The 25,111-nt window shown below is 42.2% G+C and overlaps 2 protein-coding genes across 8 annotated transcripts in view; one reads left to right on the top strand and one right to left on the bottom strand.

Moving 5' to 3' along the window:
- Nucleotides 1-15,288, bottom strand: part of LOC119175049 (cyclin-D-binding Myb-like transcription factor 1) — an 83,949-nt gene extending 68,661 nt beyond the window's left edge. For 2 of the 5 annotated variants that reach the window (XM_037426225.2, XM_075894801.1), the window contains exons 1-6: nucleotides 15,087-15,219; nucleotides 14,155-14,356; nucleotides 9,973-10,122; nucleotides 8,720-8,775; nucleotides 5,074-5,167; nucleotides 4,936-5,012 (exon numbers count right to left, since the gene is read on the bottom strand). In XM_037426225.2, coding sequence (XP_037282122.1) covers nucleotides 4,936-5,012; nucleotides 5,074-5,167; nucleotides 8,720-8,775; nucleotides 9,973-10,122; nucleotides 14,155-14,353 — 576 coding nt within the window. In that variant the 5' untranslated portion in view covers nucleotides 14,354-14,356; nucleotides 15,087-15,219. Of the gene's footprint in view, nucleotides 1-4,935; nucleotides 5,013-5,073; nucleotides 5,168-8,719; nucleotides 8,776-9,972; nucleotides 10,123-14,154; nucleotides 14,357-14,428; nucleotides 14,453-14,818; nucleotides 15,033-15,086 lie in introns of those variants that run through there. The other 3 variants (XM_037426226.2, XM_075894799.1, XM_075894800.1) reach the window with 3 other exon arrangements.
- ScsbetaG (Succinyl-coenzyme A synthetase beta subunit, GDP-forming) overlaps nucleotides 15,228-25,111 on the top strand; it is a 36,783-nt gene continuing 26,899 nt past the window's right edge. For all 3 annotated transcript variants that reach the window (XR_012895279.1, XR_005110237.2, XM_037426228.2), the window contains exons 1-5: nucleotides 15,228-15,360; nucleotides 16,010-16,154; nucleotides 16,613-16,712; nucleotides 21,411-21,501; nucleotides 24,667-24,819. Coding sequence is in view for 1 of the 3 variants with exons in the window: in XM_037426228.2 (XP_037282125.1) it covers nucleotides 15,304-15,360; nucleotides 16,010-16,154; nucleotides 16,613-16,712; nucleotides 21,411-21,501; nucleotides 24,667-24,819 (546 nt within the window). In the remaining 2 variants the exon portion in view is untranslated. The remainder of the gene's footprint in view (nucleotides 15,361-16,009; nucleotides 16,155-16,612; nucleotides 16,713-21,410; nucleotides 21,502-24,666; nucleotides 24,820-25,111) is intronic.

The raw sequence follows: 25,111 nt of genomic DNA, 5'->3' as shown, positions 1-25,111 counted from the left end.
TTGCCCAAGGAAAAGAGAAATCGAGAATGCAAAGAAAATGAACAAGGAGAAAAAAAAAGAAAGAAAGGGAAGGAAAGAAAAAGGAAAGAAAAGGCGGTGCAGGGGAAAGTGGGATGTTGGTGTAGACAGACGGAAAAAAAAAACGCACGGGACTTTCTGGATAGGCAATGACCTTAAAAATTCACAGAATAAGTGCTTTTGGAAGCGGGGAAAGATGAAAGGAAGCAGTGGTTCGAAGGTTCTAAAAAATAAACTTTTTGTAGTGATATATAGACACATGCATATCTATAATTAAAATTTTTACAAAATTATAAAGTAATAGCATGATATGTAGACTAGGAGTGATTCTATGTAATACCAGTTATGTCTATTTGAAGGTTCAACGTATCTTATGTCTGTCATTACTGCCACAATTATGCTATGGCTTTTAGTGATTCCAAATTTCCACGTGCTACATTGATTCCTAAAGGGGGCAGAGAGTTAAATTTGTGTATCAAATATGATTCCACGTATTTTCTCTCCCGTGGTGACCAGAAATTTGTTTGTAGAATGTAAAGCTTGGCTTAGTCAAAATTGTGGTCCTGTTGATTGAAGTGACCGGCTACTGTTTTTGGTAAATTGTGCTTTGCGTCTGCACTGTGGCCGTTCAGTCTTACATGAATTGGCTGCCCAGTTTTGCCTATATATTGTTTCCTACAGGTGGCACACTGAAGACAGTATATTAGGTTGTTTGAATTGCAAGTGAAGCTCAATGTAACCTTGTGAATGTAATCAGATGTGCTTTTTAAAAACGCTGGTAAAAGGCTGTATATGTTTGCAGGTGGAGCATCTGGATGGGCCACAGGGGCCAGAGGTCCTAGTCTTTGCTTTGAGTTTTGCCTGAACAAATATGCCTTTAAAGTTAGCGTTGCATCTTTAGACGACCTTAGGCGGTTCGGGAAAGATTTTCTTAAGGTTATGGTTGGTTGTTAGAATTGAATAGTATGTTGTGAGAATGTTTTTATGTTCGGAAGTGCATTAAAGAACTTGGTAGTGAAAAGTGGTGTTATTGTTGTTGTGATTTTGGGGCGTTGTTTGAGTGCCTCATTGCGGTCCAGTTCCAGTTCATCCGTAAAGGCTTTGTCAAGGGATGTGTTAGGATAGTTTCTGTCTGATAGTGTTCCTTTTAGGTCAGTATGTCTGTTTACGTAATCCTAGTTTTTTATGCATATGCTGCGTAGCCTTGTTTTTCGACTGTTAAAAATGCCCTCTTTGCAATGTCTCGGGTGGTAGCTTGTATAATCTAGGTATTGTCATTTTTCAAATGGCTTCTTATACACAGTTGTATTTAATACGCCATTTTCAAGATATACGGTGACGTCTAGAGAGTTGATGTGCTGAGCCGAGGTGTTGGAGGCGAGCTTTATTATCTTATGAAATGGGTTTAGGAGCGAAGTGAATTTAGCTAGATTGTCTCTCCCATATCCCCATATTGTAGATATGTCATCTATGTACTGAAGATATGCGTGAGGTTTCTTCTCACGAGACAGGAATTCGGTTTCCAGAATTCCCATGAATATATTTGCATAGGTCAGGGCAAATGGGATACCCAAGCTTGTTCCCTGTATTTGAAGGGAAGTTTTCCTCAAATTTGAAGTAGTTATGTGACAGTACTAGTTCCAGTAGTGTTAAATATACTCCAGTACAATGTTGTACGCTTTGTCGGGATGAGGTTAGCTAACCTGAAGAAGCCCTCATGGATAGGAATATTCGTATATAAAGCGGTAACATCTAATGTGATGAGAATGACATCTTAGGGTAGAGTACCATGTTATTAATTTCCTCTATTATTATGAGTACGTGGGGTGTATCTTGTACAAATGACGGTAATGAGTTTAGAATGACACCTAGAAAGTGGTTTAGGAATATGGAGAGGTTCTTGGTTGGGGTGGTGTTGGATACTATTGGGCACCCTGGAATATTGGCACTATATAATTCTGTAGATGATTTTTGTGAATTTTGGGAAGGAGGTAAAACCACCCTGCTGCTTTGCTGTTTCGTTGCAAAAATTCAAACTCCGATGGAGTTACCTACTTATCCGCTAAAAGGGATCTAAGCCGGCTGGTAATTGTGAGTGTGTATTGTTCTGTTGAATCATTGTCTAATTTACAGTAGAGTTCAGGGTTGTCCAGTTGTCTGTAAGCTTCGTACTTGTACTTTTATATAGGCCAGATGACTATGCTTCCTTCCTTATCAGCCTCCTTAATTATAATGTTTCTAAAACCTTCTAAAACTACTTTTACTGCGCATTGTCGAAGTCATAGCCAATCCAGAAAGTTCTCTGTGGCTTTTTTCCAGTCTGCCTATACCAACGTCCTACTTTCCCCTGTGCCGCCTTTTCTTTTTTTCGTTTTCTTTTTTTTATCCTTGTTCATTTTCTTTGCATTCTCGATTTTTCTTTTCCTTAGCCAACATGCCGTCAAATTCTTGGGGCAACTCCACTGGGCGAGCTACGTGCGAAAGCACTTGGAAAACTTTTTTTTTTTTTTTGCCAATGATCTTTTTCATTAGACACATTCTCTTCAGACCCCACCGGTATGTCGACATTTTGACATTTGAAAAGTACGCCGCCTGCTTCTACCCTTGTCGTAACTGCTTCCTTGTTGTCCTTCCCATTCATAGGTGTTCTGGAATAGGCGTACGGCGCTATCGTCGGCAACCTTCTACAGTGGCTAGACGTGGCGCCCATCTGCTGGTTTTGAAGTATTTCATGCTCTTTCCTTCATTGGTGTCTGCAGCGGCCACCGCATTGTAGAACGCCGCTCCTACTTTGCATTCCACCCTCTTTTTTTTTTACTTTTTTTTATTTGCTTCTCCTTCCTCCAACCTCATAGAAGAGAACACTTTGTAACATTGCAACCTAGCTTGCCATAAATCGAAGGCTGCACTCTTCTGCTTTATAATTTTTTTTTCAGACGGCGATTACCAACAGGGAAACACGCCACCACCAGGAGATGACATCACTACTAACCCCCTTAAAACTAACACGCCAAGGATGACAAGGTGCCTTTGACAAAGACAGTTCTTCCTATCGATACGTCGGCCAGCCTGTCTGAGGCACTTCCACTGTTCGCCGTGATTACCTCATTAAGCAAATAATAATGAAGTCTACATTAGCATGTGCCAAGCCGGCTGAATCCTTTAACCGTCTCTGCGAATTCAAATGTGGCTCTGCCAAGCTGGCGACCTCGAAATCTGGGATATTCGTAAAACCGAGGAGTAGAGGTAGCAAAAAAAAAAAAAGAGAGAGAGAAAAAAAAACTGACACACAATATGACATTTGCTGCTCCAAATGAATGCCATTCCTTTTTTAGACGTCAGCGATTATATTAGTACTCAATTACACGGCACATACACGCATGAGTAATTGAACAATATCTGCTGTGTCCCCTGACTAGCGCTGACAGCCCGTTCCAAATCATATAGACTTTTCTGCAAGGCACTGGTGTACTGTGGCAGAGGTAGCTTACACACCATCCTGCGCAGGTTAGAACAATGACAAGCGACAAGCAATTTTCGAGATGCTACCCCCCAACCCTGCCCCACTTTTTTTTTCTTTCTTGGTGGGACACAACTCGGTTTGCTTGCAAGGTGCGTTCGACGAGATCAAAGTAACAACGGCACGCGACCGTTTACCTGGCGCTGCGCCGGATATCCATCACCACGACGCATTTTCAAGCCAGAAAATTGTGTTATGTGCTGCTGCTGCTATGGCAACCAACGTGGTGGTGGTTTGCAACGATGATGTTTTCGCACATCGACCTCGTTCGCACACAGAAAACGCAACATACATTCCTAACATGCCATAACCACATTGCCTACTAGAAAATTCATATTTTCCGCGAAGCATTGGTGGCTATGGCAAGATATTTTCTTTTTTTTTTTTTCTTTCATGAAGTTCCATCGTCCCACCGATAGGTATCCGCTGTGATCAGCAGACCAATGGGCGAGCAGCATTGTTACCTCATTATATACTTTATCTGGTCAATTGCATCAGTGTCCTCATATAACGAGTATATAATCACCGTGGTTCGAGGTTACGGTCTGCACACTTGGTTTGATTTCTCACTGAAATTAACGCACCTGAGATAATTTTGAGGCTGGTCGAGTATTTTGGCACAGCATAGTGCCATTTCAACAAATTTCATGGTTTCGGCGCAGCTCGGCACACTAGAGAATTGTATCGAATCGGCACAATTGGCACAGCTGTTGCACCCCTGCGGACAGATGTCGGCATAAGGGGCTCAGGAAGTGGTTGTCAACTTCGGAGGTCCAAAGTGAGGATGCCTGGACTTGCCACAGCCTTGCATAGCAGTTCGTGGGGGAACAACAGCTCTTCCGCTTCGAGCAAAAACAAATGTGCCTCACAACAGTCATTGGAGTGTGTCATGAATGAGGCCATGGATGAGTTGGCTTTAATCAAGCAGGCTGAAGATGACGAATAAGACCGGGGCATCGGCAATGAAGACGAGCAGCTCGTTCAGTGACGTCTTCCAGGACAACTTCGATGACGGTACCACTTTGTCGTAGTTCTAGAAGTGGCATCGAAACAGTAAGAATGTTCTACTATTGCGGGACCGCATGAGAGTAGCGACCAAGAAGCGTTCTTGGCTATAGACAGGTTAAGGCTAAGGATCAAGCTTGACTTGGATCGAAGTTAGTTCCAGTTTCACTGCATAGACTGTTATTGTGTGTGTTCATGTTTCGCGGTTTATGGTTTGTTCAGATTTTTCCCATTTTGCGTAATATTGGAATGGGTTTGCCCTGTTACCGCTGGCTCGAGTTTCTCTCAATCCAACCCTTCCGCAGTAAATCAAGTGCTCCCGTGGTAAATCATGACAGCAACTTCCTGCACATAATCATACCATAAAACTTTCAAAAATAGGCATGGCCTACCTCACAGTACTTCTGTATATTGCTTTCAAGGATTTCTGTCTCTTCTTTGGAGAACATGCCTTGTTTCCAGGAGTGGCCTGAAAGTAGTATAGATTGAATCATGACAATTCTATTGCTGGAAAGCTAAAGGACTTTAACCTTTGATATGCAGATTATTCTTAATCGCTTTTGTAGTAAACCAGTTCTGGTTGACATCAGTCACAGACGTTGTCGTGGTGGGCTGGGACAAATCCTGTAAAAAAAAAATCAAGTTTTGCCTCCATATTACCAAATGCATCTTGGCATCAGGAAGGATGCCCACAGACAAATCACAAGGCCAATGTGGAGTAATGTAAAATAGTTATGCAAACATATGGCCAAAACAGCATTACTTGCAATATACAACTGCTTGTCCCAGTAAATTCTATTAACTCAGTTTCATGACTAGCAAGTAAAGAATACTATAGACTCAGAACAGCAACAAGCCCTAACTATCACTCTCCCAAGTTAGAGACAAAATTGACATTTAAACTCACATACATAATACAGAATCAGTAAATTTATCACTGAGGCACAAAGTCTATCATTTAGGGGAGATGTGGGTCGAAAAACGCAAGTTTTCTAAAAAATTGACGATTTATTGTTTTCACAAGTTTTGTTAAGATCAGTAAGTCTACTGTTCTGAGAAGAAATCTATGTCGAGACTCAACTGGAAATGCTTTAAAATTGCGTCTGAAGAGCACAAAGTGGCTGTTAAAAGGCCGAAAGTGTGGTCTTCAAGCACCTTGCCGCTGATAATGCGCCTCCGCTCACTATTGTCGATCGCATGGGGAAAAGAGCCGAGCCTCACTCTTCAAATAACGATGGGTTTCGTGCTTCATCAGTGCCAGAAATAATAATGCTTTTGCTGTGTTCTACAGGCGCCGCACCTGGCTTTTAAAACCCATTGTATGGATCGGTGACTGCCATTGGCCGCTGCGTGCCTGTGTGCGCTGTGAAGCTTATTTGCAAGGTTCATGTTTTGTCAAGCAGAGCAGCTGAACAACGCTTTTCTCGTAAGTTTATCAACATTATGGATGAAAAAAGCCCTAGCTCGTGCAATAGCTAGGCTGTCAATGTGAAAGCTGTATAGGCAGAGCACTCTGGAGACATGGGCTATGAGGAGCTGGTCCAATTAGCGGCAATTCTCAGCTTGCAAAAGCCAACGCATCATAAGTCATTCACAGCCATTAGCCGGAAAGTCCCGTGATACGGCAATGAATGCCATCTGCGTCAATCTTACAAGGTCGAGGGAGCTCACAGTGAGGGAAGTTAGCAGGGACGACATTGCCATTATGTACGACGCTACGTGGCACAAACACAACCACAAGAGCCACAATGGCGTCGGCATTGTTGTGTCTCTAGACACCCTACTTTAATTAGATTTCAAAGTCCGTTCAAACTTCTGCTAGCTAGCAGTCAGCACAAGGCTCCAATGTGCCCCAATGGAGTGGAAGAAGCTTGGAAAGCGTTTCATGGCCCTGTCCGTGAGCGAAATGTCTGTGAGAAGTAAGCTCGAAAGGGCCATAAGGACAAACTTATGGTGCTGGCGCATTTTAGTGACAGTGGCCAATTCAAGAAGGATTGTTCTTTCCTGCGCACAAATTTCATCCCATTTAATGACATCTTTCATAAACAAATATTCATTTTTAACTTTAAAACTTTTTCTCAAAACACAAATTTTGCTAATTTTTTCAATGTGCCCCTAATTTTGTCAATTTTTTCCAAGGTAGGAAAATGCAAATAGCTTGTTTAAATTTCAATATCTTTATTATATAATAAAAAAATCTATGGAAACGTTTCCTAACCCAGGAGAAATATGAACTTCCCACCTTAACACTTTCGTTACTACGCCTACTCAAACTGATCACCAGTGATCGACACTTTGGCTTGTTGATTTTGGCATGGTAGATTTGTTCCACGTGGACCCAGCACTTTCAAGTAGTTACTCCAGTGACTAAACTTTTAGAATCAATTTGAATTTGCCCATTTTGGCAACATGGTGATTTTTGAAAGATGTTTGCACAAACCAATGTGCGTGTGTTGTTGGGAAAATGTACTAGACAGGCGAAGTTGACAAAAGTGCGTGCCCCTCGTGATTATGCTGCAGTAGCATCGAAGGTTTGTAATCAAATAAAACTTTCTAAGCCAAATATCAAATTAAAGTGTCAGCTTTGAAATTTGACAGTGTTGAGAAGTAATAATAGCCAGAAATTTATGCCAGCTATTCCATAAAAAGCTGTAGCTGAAAGTCAGGCAATATTTATTTTACAAAAATATTTCCGAAGGTCTGCCGCATGCATAAAAAATGTGCAGGTGGCTCACACAGCCAGTTTCCAGCCACTTTGGTTTTGCGTGTATCGTTATATGCGACATAGGGTTGCATCTAATGTCACTAGTCGCTCCTATGACGTCATCGTCACGCGCGTATGGTTGAGCACCAGCACTGCAACACACACGCATCGCTCTAAACTGTCTTGCAACCCCACCTTAACTGAGCGAGGACAAATTTAGAGTCAGTGATGACAGAACCCCAGCTACAAGTTTTTTGGCGACGATGTTTTGCGTCAGCCTGGGACATTCAGAGCCATTCATCGGTTTGTTTTGTTTACGGCCTCGACTTGTCTTTTCCACCACATGTAGCTAGTTACCTTTGTGCCCAAGCTTATAGCTACTCTGGTTACATGCGAGGTCCCCACTTTGCTGGGGTGCGGCGTGCTGGCACCAGATGCAGAACTTCTCCCAAGAACAAGGAGGCTACAGGAGCACATCTTGGCCCCGACTACGAAGTAGCACGAAACGTTTTAGAACTTCACGCTATATCGTTTTTCTTGGCAAAGCAGAGTTAGTGCCTTGAAGATGACAAGATCACATGGTTGAAACATTGTCTCCAGTGACACTCCCTGCTCAAGTGTATGCATGCCTGCATCTTCACTTGAACTTGTGCTTTACTTTACTAAATTGTATGCTCAAGTTACAGAAATATGAACCTAGTATGCTTTATATGTTAAACAAATGATGGCCTAAATAAAACATTTGTTATCGATGACCAGTTTATCTACATGAGCACCTCTGCCAGAGGTCATACTAATTGTAGCAGCCTGTAATGGTACACATATCTGCAAGAATTTCATGACATGCTCTTTTCAGGCAGCCAAGATCATCAACAAGATAGATTAAGTGGATGCGAAACCAAACAGCTTTTGCATTGCAATGTATACAGGCGTGGGCATTGTCAACAGACAGGGAGGAAGGCGTGCCGAATGGGCTGCCGTGAATGCGTGCCCAAAGGATGAACAGGCTGCATGATGCACAAACGTAGAGTTCTAGCAAAGGCCCTCCTCATCCCCCTCTTGTTGTCCCCATTCACCTTTTCCATTTTTCTGTGCTGCCCTATGGTGTGTTGTTGGTAGGGGCTGGGAGAACTGGTATAGCAAAAACAAAAGCCTCCAGCTAGGGTAAGACTGTATACCCCGTGGCGTCGTGGAAAAGGCAGATTGGATGAAACATAAGAGGAGGACGTAGCAGCTCACAAATGTATTCATTCTGTTAGCGTCGCAACAGCTAATAAGCAAAAATGAATATCTTGACAGCCTCAACAATGTTTGAGGCCGAGTCAACTTAGGCGTTGAAAAGATGGCGCATTTATTTATGCAGTCTGCTTCTCGGACTGAATATAAGCAAGAACTTTAAACTTTAGCACAACCACACCTCACGCTGCTATGACTGGCAGGTAGCAAGGCAAAGAACCGTACCTCACGCTTACCTCATTAAGGTTGACGAGAGGAATACCTGGATCCAGTGACCGGTTGCTGCTTTCACCTGAAAGCAAGAGACCAGCAATGAAATGCAAGACGGCACTTGAAACAGACTGGATGCACACAACACAGCTAGATCAATGCAAAATAATTACAATGGAATCATCAATGAAGCACTCCTTTGGGCTTGCTGGTATTGCACTGCATGGTGGGTGTGGTCAGTCAACATCTTTGAACAATGCCGTTGCAAGACGAGTTCAGTGGAATCCTGCCGGCTAGTAGAAGGGTTATGAAAGAGATAATCGACCACCACCTATTGGTAGCATCGAACCACATGAAAATTCATACAAATTTTTTCTGAGATGAAAGCTTGTTAGCTAAAGAAAAAGCCATCCTGATCCAGGGATCGAACCCAAAACCAATGCCTTTCCAGGGCAGCCACTCTACCAATTGAGCTATCCAGGATGCTAGAGGACGAATTAGTAAAAAAGCTCGAAGTTCATGGACACAGACTACTGCAAAACGAGTTCTAAGAGGATTTCCGCATATTTCTATATGGAATCCGAATCAGTAAAAAAGCTCGAAGTTCATGGACACAGACTACTGCAAAACGAGTTCTAAGAGGATTTCCGCATATTTCTATATGGAATCCATATGAATTTCTGGAGCTGCATGGCTTCATGTTACAAACGAGTGGTTGTCAACAATCTTTTCTATAACCCATAGAGTTCAGTGTTAGTGCAGTCGTAGAGCACCAACCAGCAATGTGTGAGGCAATGGGTTCAATGCCTAGTAGCACAGGCCATCCAAAACCTTTTCTTTTTGCAAAAAGAAGAGAGGTACCATAACTTGGCACTTGGAAGTGCACATACTTCCAGAGAAGGTGGTTTTCTTTTTCCACTATCTGCATTTGCTTCCCTTCTCCTCCCACGATGACACTGCACGGTGTTCCCTCACGGGTTGCGTGCGTTTCTTAGCGTTCAATCACCATCATACAACCGGCTCACTTCTGTATTCTGCACTACATGTGCCTTGCATCAGTGCCTAATAAGGTACTTTTCATTTCAGCTATGCCACAAGTGACAAGCATAAGCAGCTATGGAAGCAGTAATACTAAATGAAATGACCTCCTACTTATTCTATGTGCTCACAGTTATTAAGGAAATGGATTTCATTAGCCAAGACTGATCGCAATCAACACACGCAAAAAAATCATTTCAGGACTCGTCAACATTACTCTCAGTGGATACGGGGTACTCACCCTGAGCTGCCAGAAAGAGTGTTGGCTGCTGAGAAAAGGTGAGCCGCTTCTCTTCGGGGCCGCACGAAGCCAAGAAGTAGGAAGGAGCCATCTCCTGACTGCTGCTGCTGCCTGGTGAATCGAGACTGTCCATGGCTGACAGTGAGTCGCCTGTCAACAGATGGATGCAGCGTGAAAATATGCAAGGCAAGGCTAGAACTCCTTTTAAAACTGGCCATTCCTATCAAACCACTTCATTAAACCATTAATTTGCATTGTCAGCTCACTCGACATAGGGTGCTCATAGTGAAATGAGACAATGTAGGGCACATACTTTCATACCCACTGCCTTTAGTTTGTGTCATGCCAGCATAATATCAAGTGGAACACTAACATTAAAGCCAACACTACTTTTAGCAGCCAGACTCATAGCAACATGACGTGGTCATCTCAAGCATACAAACTGCAGCCCCGAAAAGTTTGATGTTTTCAATCCACAAGTGCTGTAATTTGTTGTAAAGCCTGAAAATCAGGATAATAAGCTTGCCTTGATAGCATGCACGGCGTGTGTAGGTTAACGAATACCACTGCAAGGTTAATGACTACAGAACAAGTAAAACCACCACTCATGTAATGCTTTCTGTCTTAAATCTGTATGCTCAACAAGATACAAATGCTATAAGTAAAACTAAAATGGCACTGTAAGACAGAATCCACCTTTCCCATGCATGCTGCCTAGCCCCACTGTGTGAATGTCTGATGCTCATGATACTGGTAGACTCTGTGATCAAAACATAGCTTTATGTATCATTATGGCACATCAGTTCTAAAAAAGTTTTCAGGATAAAGGACAGTTCATTAAAGGAAAAAACTCATTCGCACAAAAGTCCGGTAGATGGCATCGTCGAACACACCATTATGGGCAGACTCGATACAAGTGGAGCAGCAAGGGAAGAACAGCACTATCTTGCTACATTAGCATACAGTTCATAATCATAGCATTACTGCTCAACTTGAATGGAACTACTGCATACACTCAACTATGGGCTGCACCAGTGCAAAGCCCCCAACATGGCAATCCACATTTTGAAATAAAAAAAAAAAAATCTCGCTTGTGAATGGCAGCTTCGTCGTGTCTCGCATACGGTGCATGTCGCAGGAGCAACCAGTTGACAATAGCTCTCCTGCAGTTTCGTCATGCGGCGCTATCTGTGAGCTTCGAGCACGTGACACTATTTGGGAGGTCTTGTCGTTTTTCTCGCCAGTTCCATCTACCATTTGTGCTGCCATTCATTTTGACGAGTCTGGCAAGGATGCCTGCAGCTAGGTGTTATATATCACATCATTAGGTATATATGGCACGAATAAACAAATTTTTCCATACATGGATCGAAAGTTGAACGAAAATTTCGTACTTTCGCGGAAGAGCTGCACCCCATCAAAATTACGGGAAAAAAAAAAAGAGTGGCTTTTACGCAAGTGTATATGGTATATTGTGAGTGTTTTTAACACCAGAGTCAAGCCAAAAGATACCATACTGATGCATAAGCCTAACTTCAGCGGTACAAGTATAAATTTTTTAAATGCTGAACTACAAGGAAAAAAATACAATCACTAAGCCACCTGGCTGCACAGAGTGAATATAAGGATGCTCTAGCGATGCTTCTAAGGAAATGTTCATAACGTTTACCAAATATTTTATTTTCTGTGTTTTTGCTCAGGCAGTCAGGACCCCCTCTTTTTTTTTTTTTTTTTTTACTTATGTACGTAAGAAGACAGATCTCTGGACCAGCAGAATTAAAAATTGACCAGTTTAAGGGCTCTATGATGCGTATATAAACTTGGAATGACAAGTAGCCTGACGAGTAAAAATGTGTAACTACACTGTACCCTTTTTTTCTTTTTTTTTTTCAATTAATTGCTGTTTTTTTGCCATGTGTAAAAATGTGTAACTACACTGTACCCTTTTTTTCTTTTTTTTCAATTTTGTTTCCCTGTATTTAATAATGCATTTATCACTGATATTTTTTGTTTCGTACTTGCTCCCCTTACTCAATGCCCTATCGGGCCCTGTAAGGTATCATGAATAAATAAATAAATAAATAGAGTGACACCTGTTTCGTATTCGCCTATAAAGTGGACGGAGGGTTAGCCACTCTGGTAGCTCAGTTGGTAGAGCATCGGATTCATTATTCGAAGGTCGCAGGTTCGGTCTCTTCGCACGGCAAGTTGTCTTTTCGTCCACTTTTGTTTCTCACATTTAAATAACAATTGCTTCTAAAACATCTTTTATACTTTCCTTGGCATGATTGTTTATTAGAGCTCATTATTACTAGTTTTGGAATAGGATATGTAAAGCTTTGCACTAGAGTTTCTAGCCACTGCACATGCGTCATACACTAACCTTTTGGTATGTGCGCTACATTTAATAGCATGCATACCCCAACAACACAAATGCTACAAAACCAGTTTTCAATTCTCTAATGTTAATTTATTAATCAGCATCTTGACTACACCCACTGCCAGGCAAAGGCCCCTCCGAGGTTCTGCGAATATACCCGGTTCTGTGCTTGCTGCTGCCACGTATAGCCGCCAACTTCTTAATCTCATTGGCCAACCCAACTTTGTCTCCCTCTCCCGCATTTACCTTCTCCTGGAATCCAGTCAGTTTACCCTTGATGAGCAGTAATTATCCTGCCTACGTGCCCAGCCCATGTCCACTTCTTCTTGATTTCAGCTACGATATCCTTGACCCCCGTTTGTTCCCTGACCCATTCAGCTCTCTTCCTGTCTCTTAAGGTTACACCTGTTATGCTATTACGTCAACACAAATGTTCAGTAACACCATGCTACCATTAAAGGGTGTTTGCATGTGTGAAACGAATGTTGCAGCTATGACTATGATGTGCAGTGCAAAGAAGAGGACGATGATGTGTTGGTGCTCGGAAAAAACAACAGCCGCCATCTTCACTGCTGGTCTATTTCCCACTGCAAACAAGTTGTAAATATCGTTGCAACATTTCAGTGAACAACGAGTATGGTAATTATTGTCTCTGATAGGACAGCAGACATTGCACATCAATTAGCATTTGTTTTGTAATAGCAGCTAATAAAAGTTTCATATAAGGAAGGATTGTACATATACACCAATAACATAAGATGATCATGGGGCATACCCTGCTTGAGCTTAAACAAGATCCAATACCCCCCCCCCCCCCCCCCTGTCATGCCCATATTAGAAAATATACTCACAAACAGCAAAAATTTACTGGTGTAACATCGATTACTAGAGACTTCACTTCAAGTACAGCTTAAACTCGTAGCATTGCACTTAGCTGAGCTGCTTGGTAATAACAAATCATAAAAGAACACAAATGACAAGACAACACATACGTAAATTCTGTCTGTGTTGTCTGTTCTCTTGTGACTGAGTACACATGCCTTACGTACTTTAATGATAAAACTCGTATCTAGCATCTTTGCACCACAAATAAATGGTGGGAAACAAGCGCACAGTGGCTCGTTGCCTAGATCATTCAGCAGTGTGATGAAATAAATGTTACAGTATCTCTAGAATGTTTCTATTAGCAATCCCACTATAACGAGAAATAGAATTAAAGACAATGTATATGTTTTAAAAAAGATGGCGTGCAAACATGGACACAGGAAAGAAGTCGCAACACCACAAGGCTCCAATGTGGCTTTTTTTTTCTGGTGTCCGTGTTTGCATGCCCTGTCCTTGAGAATGAATACTTGATAACTCAGCCACGTATTATTCTAAACATATATGCACCATTACTGAATTACTCGAAGTTACTTTACAGTTGTTGGCTGCTCCAAGCATTTCCTGAAGTAGTGCTGCCTCTTTGCAGCGTCCACAAAATGCCCTGCTGCAAAATCACTGGCAATGGTCAGCTATTTGTGTATTTTAGTTTTTAATCTACCAAGGCATATGAGCACTTTTTCCAATATGAACAACTCTGGACAGTGATTACATGAAGTGACTAAACTGAAGACAATTGAAAGTTTTAATTGTATTCACAGCATACAAGGAACATACCCTCACCACCTCTCCCTGGCTCAGATGAATACAAGACACTTTTGAAGCCTAGGCAAAGGCACAGCGCGTCTGAGCAACTCGGAGTGAGCGACACGCCAACCAGAAAAAGAGAAAGTGGTTGCTTAAAAACAAGTGTTGCTTACTGGTATTGTCAGCCACCACGACCACCTCCTCTTCGATGCTATTATCGCTAAGGTACGCTGTTTCGCAGCCATCCATCACAAGTGAACCGTGACACGGCGATCCAATAGGTCCAACAGAGATTTCCTCATCTGAAACGTCGTCGGGGCTATCAAGCATGTCGGCTTGAACGCCCACCGTCGCCACACGGATCGGGTCCATCACCTACGGTGGAACAAAACATGCGAGTGAATTTCACTAATCATAGCAGGGAATGACAGAAAAATGTGTTATTACATCAAATCTTTACACGGCCCGATACATGCCTGGCATCGCTTTGCCATGCGTGTATGCGAATACAGAGCACAAGCAACTGAACGCGGTAATTTAGCAACGCAGACATACTGCACCACTCAATTCGCCTTGTAGGAGACTTTTATGAAGTGTTTTGTGGCATGGCGATACGTAACCTTGATAAAAAAGAGCGAGCAGCAAATGATTGTTCAGAGTGTCAACAGACGTGGAAACCTCGCTTAGCTTTCTCTCACGCACACTCACTGCCCAGTCTAGTTCGCCTTGGTATGGGCATCCCGAAATAAGAGATTGCCACGGTTTCTGTTGACAACAGACCTCACGTGGAGGCATAGGAATTTTTTTTTTTTCCTTGCGAGCGCGGGAGCTTCTTACTCCGTTTATGGAGGACCGCTTGAGTGACGGGCGCTCCAGTGCTCACAAGCACTGGAGCTTTGTGGTAGAATTTAGGCATCTTTCGACAGCGTTTTGGCTATGTTTACGTAGCGCACATCATGTCAACGTTTATCGCTGATGCAGTTGCCTAGCAACGTGGGGACTGGTGAACCCGCGGATTATCCGGGAATCTGAGAAAATGCCAGGATGATGGAAAATGGCGGCTGCCACAGCCCGGAGCGCTTATTTTAAAACAGCGTTTGCGAACCTTGGTAGAAGCGACCTCAGTGAAGTCGGCGAGGTGGCAAATGCGAAAAGACGAGCGGTGCTTACCGCCGTAAAGAAGAAGCTGCTGCGAGTTCACACATGCAGCCGATAAGCCGAAACAGCCGACAGCTAGCGCGACTACTAAACCACAGATAAGTCCGATAACTCTCGCTACCAGACTGCCCTTCGATTTTTTCTCTCCGTCGTCTCAAGGAAACATGGAGGTTGTACGATTGTCACGTGCGTTGCGCATAGGTCGACTTTGGACGAAACAGGTGAGAATAACTGCCTGTCAATTCTGTCAACGAATGCTGGTTAATTCATATACTTAGAAATTCAGTTACATGTGTGTGAGCGCCGTGGGTCTTTCGGCACTTTTTTTCCGAGCGGTGGTCCTTACAATTCCGTTCAGCTGCTTAGGTCAAATACATCGCCCTAGTTCGCTGATGTAAAGACGAAAACGGAGAGTATTGATGCATAAGCATAGTCTTGTTGTCAACAGTAAGGTGCACTCAAATCTAACTACGAGTGTCCTTGAATTTTACTTCACCAAAATGTGACCGCACATTTCTATGAAGGCAAAGTGCTAGATTCCTGCGTGCTGCCTCATTAAACTATCCTAAATGGTCGAAATTGTACGAGCATCTTTAATGCGGCATCTCACGTAGTTTGAGTAGTTTTGGGGAGTCAAAATCTTTCTAATGATCCTCCGGTTTTCAGTGCTTTCAGTTTACACGACGCTAAGCAAGCTTATGTTCGGCATACACCTGTTTATCTTTAATTTTCGCATAATGGCTAATGGGTGGTGTTATCGGCTTGCGCTGCAACCCGTACAGTGTTCTGCGTGGCCAAAATCCGCGCTTACTTGCTTGCGGCATGTCAAGCGCTCTGTTTCAGCAATGTTGTTCGACAATTCCGTTTCAGGCATGCTTAGCACCTCCGTCGTCAAGATGTTTAAACCTGCACGAATACCAAAGCAAACAGCTAATGGCTGACAATGGTATTAATGTCCAGAGGTTTAAAGTCGCCGACAAAGTGTCTGAAGCACAAGAGATTGCTCGAACACTTGGTAAGTTGACCTTCGTAACAGTTCGCAGGTCCACAGCTCGTTATTTAAACGGTCTGGTAATTTAAAAAAAAAGGATATGGTACCTACAATGAACACAATATGAGGGCAAAGGAAGTCAGATTAAACGACCATTGGGGCAGCACACATATTGCTGCAAGCTTGAAGAAGCGCCTTCAGATTTCATCAGTCTGTCCCAAGTTAGCCTTGCAACAGGCAGGGATTTGTGCATCGTTCACTGCGAAATGTGCTACAGACTGACTGGGGCACTGTTGTAATGTGTGACATATAAAGTGTTGCCTTTTTCGTACTGTCACATTGCTGGGGGGGAAAAAAAGTGGGCCTCCAGAATAACCATATTCAAGCAATAATTATTGAGAATAATGTAACAAGAGCATATGCTTCAGACATATTTGTTCTTAATCACGTCTTTAGGTTATTTGATCGATTTCTGCTTGCAGATGTTGCAGAATTTGTCATCAAGGCACAAATACTTGCTGGTGGCAGAGGAAAAGGGACGTTCAGCAGCGGCCTTCGGGGTGGAGTGAAGCTTACCAAGGAGTAATGAGGCTTCTTTCGCAGACTTGGAACTTTAGTAGTATTAGTGAATTAAGCTAACTTGTGTATAATATGCACACGGGCACTCAAAGGAACTTCATACTGAAATTTCTTGGCTGGCATTTTGTATTATGTACTCCTTCAGTTAAGAAGTATGTGGGACTGTAATTGTAATTAAACAAAGGTGTTTGCAACAAGCACAGTCACTGATCGTTAGACTGGTTGGTGAATTACTACGCAAAGTGACGATCAAAAGTTAAGAGACCAGGGGAGCGCATGGCGAACAGCATCGCACTGCCTTTTCACAGCTACCAGAGAAGCTCGAATGTGCGTACTGCGCACACGTTTCTTTTTCTATCTACCAGCCTGCGTTATCACTATCTTGAACTGCGCGCACGCCAGAAAATCACAATGTATCACTTTTGCAGCCACCGCAGAAGCTCTAAGTGATGATATTGTGACGGGAAAAAAAAAAACACGCTTGTAGTGACAGGGCTCTGCGCGCCGCTTCTTCAGCTCGGTTCCAGACATTCCACAGCGGCGTAAACATGTATATGGCGTGTTTTGCCAAGAGGCATCAATGCTCAGTAATCTTATCACATGTGTTCACTAAAAAGAAACTTACACAATATGCACGTTCTTGCCACTGCAGAGCATCTGGAACCAAGGCACAGAAGAGGCGTGCTCCAAGCACTGCCACTGCCAATACAAGAAGTTACATATTTTTGTCACGATATCATCGCTGGGTGACTCTGCGGTGACTGCGACAGTGACACCTAGCGATTTTTCTGGTGTTCCAGTGTGCACTCAGTTGAAGGAAGCAAAAGTGCAGGCTGGTATGTTGGAAAAGAATGCACGCTGTTCAGAGAAGCTCTAGTGCTCTAGTGCGTGCTCTCAGGCTTCTCTGGTACCCGTGAGAAGGCGCCGTGCTGCTGTTCGCCACGCGCTCCCGTGGTCTCCCAAATTTTGATTGCCACTGCACAGTGTAGTGCTAGTACGGCATGCATGACAGATGCATGAGACAGAGACAGCACCATAGGTCAGCATAACTAGTGGAGCTCACTTAGACTTGCTTACATATCCTGCGCTTAGGAAGGACTCACTCGGACACAGGCTCACCAAAAGTTTTCTGAGCCAGACTCACTCGGGCTCACTCTAAATTTTTCTTGAACTGGACTTTCTCATCTTTTTCATCATGGTCGATAAATAATCATCTTGCGACCATGATGTCAATGCTCTGTAACACCAATGTGTCGTGTATTCGGTGGTATTCTTAGCGCTTTTTCATATAGAACCACGAATATGAGTTACACTAGTGCTCATAAAACAATAAGCTCACTTTTTTTTTAAAGGGATGACAGCAGGAGGGGTAATTAGCAATCTGATCAACAATGAAGCGGTGTGTGAAAGACACTGCTTCAGAATACGTGCGAGTAGACGTAAAAATGAAAAAATAAATAAGGTGCACACATTTCCTTCGTGTGTAATCATGTACCTCTAGTTCTATTCTATTCATCTATTTAAGCATTAAATTACAGGAACTGCGCATGCCATGTAAAGTAATTTTCACCATGCCACATGCTACTGTTGGCGATGTCACTGCACTACCATCCACGTAGGGCAATACCTCGTCTACGTCATCCCCTCATTCTCTGGGCACGCGCCTGCAAAAGGAAGGGCAACCAGCATTCATTTTGAAAATTTGCCCATTCCCACGTTGCGTAGCTTCGCAAATTTCGGCACACATGATCGTGTACGCCCCATGTATGTGTTGTGCTCGGCTCAAAATTGTGAAACCTGGTGAGGGGCCCTTTAACTTTTTCATTACCACGCCTATTCAAATTGGTCATCAGTAATCGAAGCTTTTGGCTTATCGATTTTGGCATGTTAAATTTGTTTCTCGTGGACCCAGCACTTTCTAGTAGCTAGTCCAGCGACTCAACTTTCAGAATCAATTTGAATTTGCCTGTTATGACGACATAGTGATTTTTGAAAGACTCACGCAGACCAGTGTGCATGTGTTGTTGGGAAAATGCACTAGGCTGGCAAAGTTGACAAAAGTGCGTGTCCCTCCGGATTATGCTACAGTAGCATCGATGGTCTGTAATCAAGTTAACCTTCGCCAGCCAAATATCAAATTAAAGTGTGAGCTTCGCAATTTGACAGTGTTGAGCAGAAATTTATGCGAGATATTCAATAGAAAGCTGCTCCAAGGAGATAGAGAAAATTTGTTTTATAAGAAATATTTACGAAGGTCTGCCACACGTTCAAAATGTCCAGGTGGCCTTCTCTGACAGTTTCCAGCAGCTTTTGTTTTGCTTGAATCATTATATGAAAGACAGGGTTGCATCTAGTGTCACTAGTTGCTCCTATGGCGTCATCGTCACGCGGGCATGGGGGTGCACCAGCACTACAAAGCACATGCCCCGCTCGAAACTGTCTTGCAACCCCACCTAAACTGAGTGAGGATGAGCTTAAAATCCATGGATGACAGACCCCCAGCTTCAAGTTTTGGGGCGACGATGTTTTGCGTCAGCCTGGGGCATTCGGAGCCATTCATCGGTTTGCTTGTTTACGGCCTCAACTTGTCTTTTCCACCACAAGTACGTAGCTAGTGACCTTTGTGCCCAAGCTTATAGCTACTCTGGTTACATGCGAGGTCCCCACTTCGCTGGGGTACGGTGTGATGGCGCTGGTTGCAGAGCTTCTCCTAATGACAATAAGGCCCCCAAAGCAGATCTTGGCACTGATGATGGAGCAGCACGTAATGTTTTAGAACTGCATACAATATTGTTCTTTTTTCAATACGATATGTGCAAAAATTCAAGGAAATATGCTTGGATGCATCTATTGGAGCGGCCACCTATGCAGAGTGAGGTGGCTCAAGGAAAGAGGTGACGCTTGATGAAATAGCGAAGTTTGTTTGACATCTAATTTATAGAAGGATTATTCACACCACAGGTATCTGTCTGTATAGGAACACTTGGAGATTCTTATCGCAATACAACAAATATTTACTCAGTGAAGTGTACGAGTACACTTGTATCTCACGAAAAATTATGCAATGCTTTACCGCGTGACACAAGCAATAAAGCAGCATCTCGATTCTGATTTTCTTTGTCTATGTGAAAAGAAACATTTTGTAGAACATTTATTATTTTTTATAGTGTTCCTGGGGCATTTAGCTACAAAAAGTATATTCTGAGTTTTTCTTGTTTTGAATATTTTGGCATATATAGTGTTTCTTATGTATCTGTTTACCAACTGGCGACGAAAAATTTCATACTTTTCACATTTTTATTCATTTTAAAATATTTTGTTGCTCCACAACATATCATTTTTGGAAAGAGCATTTTAATGCACAAAGTTTGGTATGCTGCAGAAGATGCTGGAGTACTTTTAAACTAAACTGGCAAAAACGATCTTCTCGAGACATATGAAAAACAATCATATTTGTGCGGTAACGAGAGAGTTGCTTAGCGCACAACTTATACTTGTGGCTAGGCTTGTGTGAATATTCAAAAGATTCAAATATTTGAACAAATATCACAGTATTCGAATTTGCTTTGATTCGAACATAAGTTAATGAAAATTTCGAAGTATTCGTTATGAACGAATAGGTGTATATCAGTCCGTCTGTAACTTCCGTAAAGGTGGTTTCACTGCAATAGAAGGGTGCCAAGCGTTAAAACGTTTGTATTTAACTTTTTGAAAAGGAGATTTCACTGCAGTTAAGTGGTGCTAAACTGTGATAACACCTATTTACGAGTCTGCACTACTGTGAAGCCCCACTTCAAGGTTAAATGAACATATCGTCCTAGCTTATATACACAATTTTGACATTTGAAAGCTTGCTGTATTTGCTTATACGATCTCAGTATAGTAAATATTGAGACGTAACATATTTGACAGGTTATCACTTGCATTCTATCAAAAGTGAAATACTGCTACTAGTTGTCGAGGGCCTCGGAGCTGCCTGTTCGAGTCGGGGCTCAGGGCTTCTTCCTGGGGTCACTGTCCAATTTGTCAGGGTCTTCATCGTCTTCGTCATCGTCGCCTTCGTCGTGCCTCTCAGTGATTTCCATCTTAGCCCTCTTTCGTAACGTTTCATTCACTCGCCTCCTCGTCTCCTATCTTAAACATTTCCCACTTTCTTAGAAGATAAAAGAAAAGCATTTGCACAGGCTTTGTTTCATTATGTATCGTGCAGGTTAGTTTGATTGTGACAAATATACCCTTTTTCCTTTATAACATGTGACATATACTGTTCGAATTCGATTTGAAAAATCACGATTCGCTTCGAATCTAAAATTCACTATTTGCACAAGCCTACTTGTGACAGTACAAAGATGCAGTCCAACGTTATGTGTGGCCCCGCCGTGGTGGTCTAGTGGCTAAGGTACTCGGCTGCTGACTCGCAGGTAGCGGGATCGAATCCCGGCTGCGGCGGCTGCATTTCCGATGGAGGCGGAAATGTTGTAGGCCCATGTACTCAGATTTGGGTGCACGTTGAAGAACCCCAGGTGGTCGAAATTTCCGGAGCCCTCCACTACGACGTCTCTCATAATCATATAGTGGTTTTGGGACGTTAAACCCCACATATCAATCAAATCAATCAAGGTTATGCGTGTCGCTACTGTGTAAAGCACCTGGTGTAGCATAGTATTTCCTGTTGTCATTCATCCTCTTTCTGTTTTTCAGCCCAGCCCAAGTGCCAGAGCTTGTGGAGAAGATGCTTGGCTATAAGTTGGTCACAAAGCAGACACCAAAAGATGGCGTCCTGGTGAACAAGGTACTTGTTCATCTTTTCAATGGCTATTCACTTGCCAAAACACTGGCCTGAAAGCAGTGGTTGGAAAACAACCTTTTAGAAGTGGCCAGCATCCACTACAACACAAGTTGTTGCCACAACCTGTATAAGGAGGCATTACTACCACATGTCTACACTTTTTCTAGAATAACATGTCTCTGTATACAAGATAATTAGATTGTGAGCATATTATGAACATAGTTTACTAATGTAGATGAACATAGTTTGCTAATGTAGATTCATTTAATGTATTGCCAGTCGGGACTCAGTAATAGGAATGCTGAACAGGGTAAGCTCTATACCCGCCATGTATTTTAGCCAAGGTTTATGTACCTTTTTCTCCATAACCATAAGAGCTACAGTAAATATTTTACTATCATTGTGATCTTGATTGATTCCTCTTCTTACTAAAGCAGATTTAGCACTGAAAATTATAACACTCGTTTTTTATAAACTTATACTTCAGGTACCTAATTATCACTTGTTTATAGCTATTAGATATGTTGCAGAAGAGCACTTTTTCACACAATGATAATTGTGCTTCTGTACATTCCCCATTACATTATCTAAATACTGGCCGAAAACTGTTGATTTTAGATACTGTAGTTGTTGAGATAAAGGAAAATAAGTACGAAAAAGGCATGCTTTGAGATAATTGCCATTTGAAGTGAAAAATGTGCATTATTTAAAAATTACAACGAGATAACAGTATATTGACGAACCCCTTTAATAGGCACCAGCCAGATGCTCGTCACCTTTTTTTTTTTTTTTTATTGAAATGTTTCACCTGGTGAGCCTCCTTTGTCGCCTGCTGTGGAGCCCTGTCAGCAAAGTATACTGTCCACACAGATCAAGGGTGCGTAGACCCTGCATTGTGCAGAGCCCTGGCAAAGTTCCAAAATAGTTCAGCACATTCGTATGGGCTATATTGTGATCATTAAAAGTCAGCACGGCATCAAGAGTGCTTTTCAGTTTTTGTTGTCTGAGGAAAACGTTTTTTGAAGCACACTCTCAAAAGACAATTATATGACTCGTTATGGTTCTGAGTTTTTCCGTGGGGGCATTCAGCAAGTAATTCTGGATAATATAGTTGCAGATAATTTGGCTTAAGAGCTTCAATAACGGATGCTCGAAGTTGTTTTTTTGTGAACGAATGGTTCATCATTCAATTAAGCTTTGTTGAATTTACACCAAGTTGAAGCCTTGGAGCAAAGGCGGGGGCTGATTGGAATCCTTTGATGCCATGTGAAAATGTGTGAACCGGGCAGCTTTTCGTACCTCTTCCAGGATGGCGCTATTTTTTTTTTTTTTTGATGGCCCAACGATTATAGTTTTGGGGCTTGCCAATGATGACACTACTATGACGTCTCTCACCAGATATAGATTTCCTGACAGAAAGCTTGATGCCTCTGCTTTTTTTTGTTTTTGCAGTTTTGAGCAAATTCTTTTCTGAATGTGCCAAATGCACTCCAGCTTGCAAACTGTAACTTCTACATATGGCTATGATGTTTAACTGCATGAAATCCCTTGCTACGTAAATATGAGGGCATGGCAGGCCGCCGCACAAATTTCGAAATTGCGATTTTTAGAGAAAAAAACCGTCCTAAGGCAAACAAATGACTGATTATGGTGCAGAAAAGGCTACATAACTCAAATAATGCAGAAAGAAAAACGAGCCAAAAAATTCAAAAAATGACACACTAGTGGCACTTTTGCCTTGGCAGGTCTTGCACGAACTTAACCTGTTATTACAAATTTTTACGGTATTTTTACTTGAACTTCACTTTTTATCAGCAAAAATTGGCTACTTTGTATCCTAATAATGCCAGACATTAAACTTGGCACATTTGCAGCCCAAATGTCAAAAAACACTTTGAAAATTGCACTGACATTGTGTCTCGGAGGTCAACATGAAATTAGAACATTTGAAATCTTGATCTTATTTTCTCTTTTAATAATCAACCAGTTTCGCCAAATTACCCATTTACTATCTAGGGGAAATCAGCACTGCAGTGAAGCCACACTCCTGTACTTATCACCTGTACCTCAATAAATTATTTTTAAAATTTCAAAGCTTGTTACATGGACTTATATGCACCAAGTATAGCATATTTTAAAATGTAACATATTTTAAAGCTTCTAACTTATGCCCTATTACTATTCAAATCCTGCCACTATTTGAATTTGCTTTTACTTTGAAACAAAAAGGGACATTTCTATACACCTAGTTCAATTTCTTAATGATATTGTGCAAGGTAGTAGGGTCATGACAAAAATGCTCATTTTTCTTTATAATATACGAGATATGGCAATGAATTTGAAATCCAACAAAACCACTATTTGTTTCGAACATCTATTTGCCCATTTCCATCATTTTCCAATTTTTGTTGCCCTTCACCATTGGTTTTTGTGGCAGTACTAATGCAGGGCATAAGACTGATGAGGTGAGCTGTTAAAACATGTGGCCATCTAAAGTGCAATAACATTTATAAATAATAAATGAAAAATTAAGTTGCTTAGGTTGTGGAGTCTTGAAATGAGGCACATTCTCAAAGTGAACAGACACAGCCGACCCGATTAAGACAAACCAAACACTTGTACATTTGCTCATCTACTTTTACAAGCACCGATATCGTTAGCTAAATTAAATACCTGACTAGTGACACGCTAAAAACATGTTGTACAGTGTTCCAAAACTCTCAACATAACAACCACAAAGTATCGTGAAGGGCGTCATTGGCGATGTTCGACTCACCATAATGGATATCCACAGGACACAACATGCAGTCGCGTACCCCTGCGTACCGCTGCAGGAGACAACCATCATGCCAGCTGCCAAATGCCAAAGAGAGTCTCAAATCTTTTCTGTGCGGCCATCTAGTCTTGCTGCTGGGTAGCACTGCAGGGCTACTGCACTAACGGTAATAATGATGATCATGATCCCATGCGAGCACGTCACCTCTGGCTCAGCGGTATAACCTAAATACAGCCCATCCACAAGACACGTATGCGCCACGAGGTGCAAACAACTTTACAGAGGGTGATTGCATCCTCGCAAGGTGCAGGCATCATAAGCTTACTGCTTCAGATTTCTTGTTTGTTGTCTGTAAATTTAGAAGATATTCTTTGGTTCGTGTTCTTACCAAGGTGATGATTGCTGAGGCACTGGACATAGCAAGGGAGACTTACCTGGCCATCCTAATGGACCGCTCGTACAACGGTCCTGTAGTGGTGGCCAGTCCAGCTGGTGGCGTGGACATTGAAGATGTTGCCGAGAAGACGCCACACCTGATCTTTAAGGTAAATAGCACAATGTCTAGATGCCTCCCATGTGACTAGTGAGGTGCATGATCAGTGTTTCCCTCTGCATCTCTTTGATCTCACATAGCTTCACCAGACCATTGGCACAATCGCTATTCTCTCAGTAGATGGTACTAGTGGCACCGATTACATAGAATGTTCATCTTCATTTGCACCCATTCTGTCAACTCTAATGATTAGCATTCTGTAGAAGAAAAATTAAGTTTTCTCATTTCATTCCCTTCCACATACCTTAGGAATCCATGTTTTGTGAGGCATGCGAAAAGAAGGT

The sequence above is a fragment of the Rhipicephalus microplus genome, chromosome 5 (genome assembly GCF_043290135.1).
Source record: "Rhipicephalus microplus isolate Deutch F79 chromosome 5, USDA_Rmic, whole genome shotgun sequence".
NCBI classification, from domain to species: Eukaryota; Metazoa; Arthropoda; class Arachnida; order Ixodida; family Ixodidae; genus Rhipicephalus; species Rhipicephalus microplus.
This window is presented reverse-complemented; position numbering and strand designations above follow the sequence as displayed.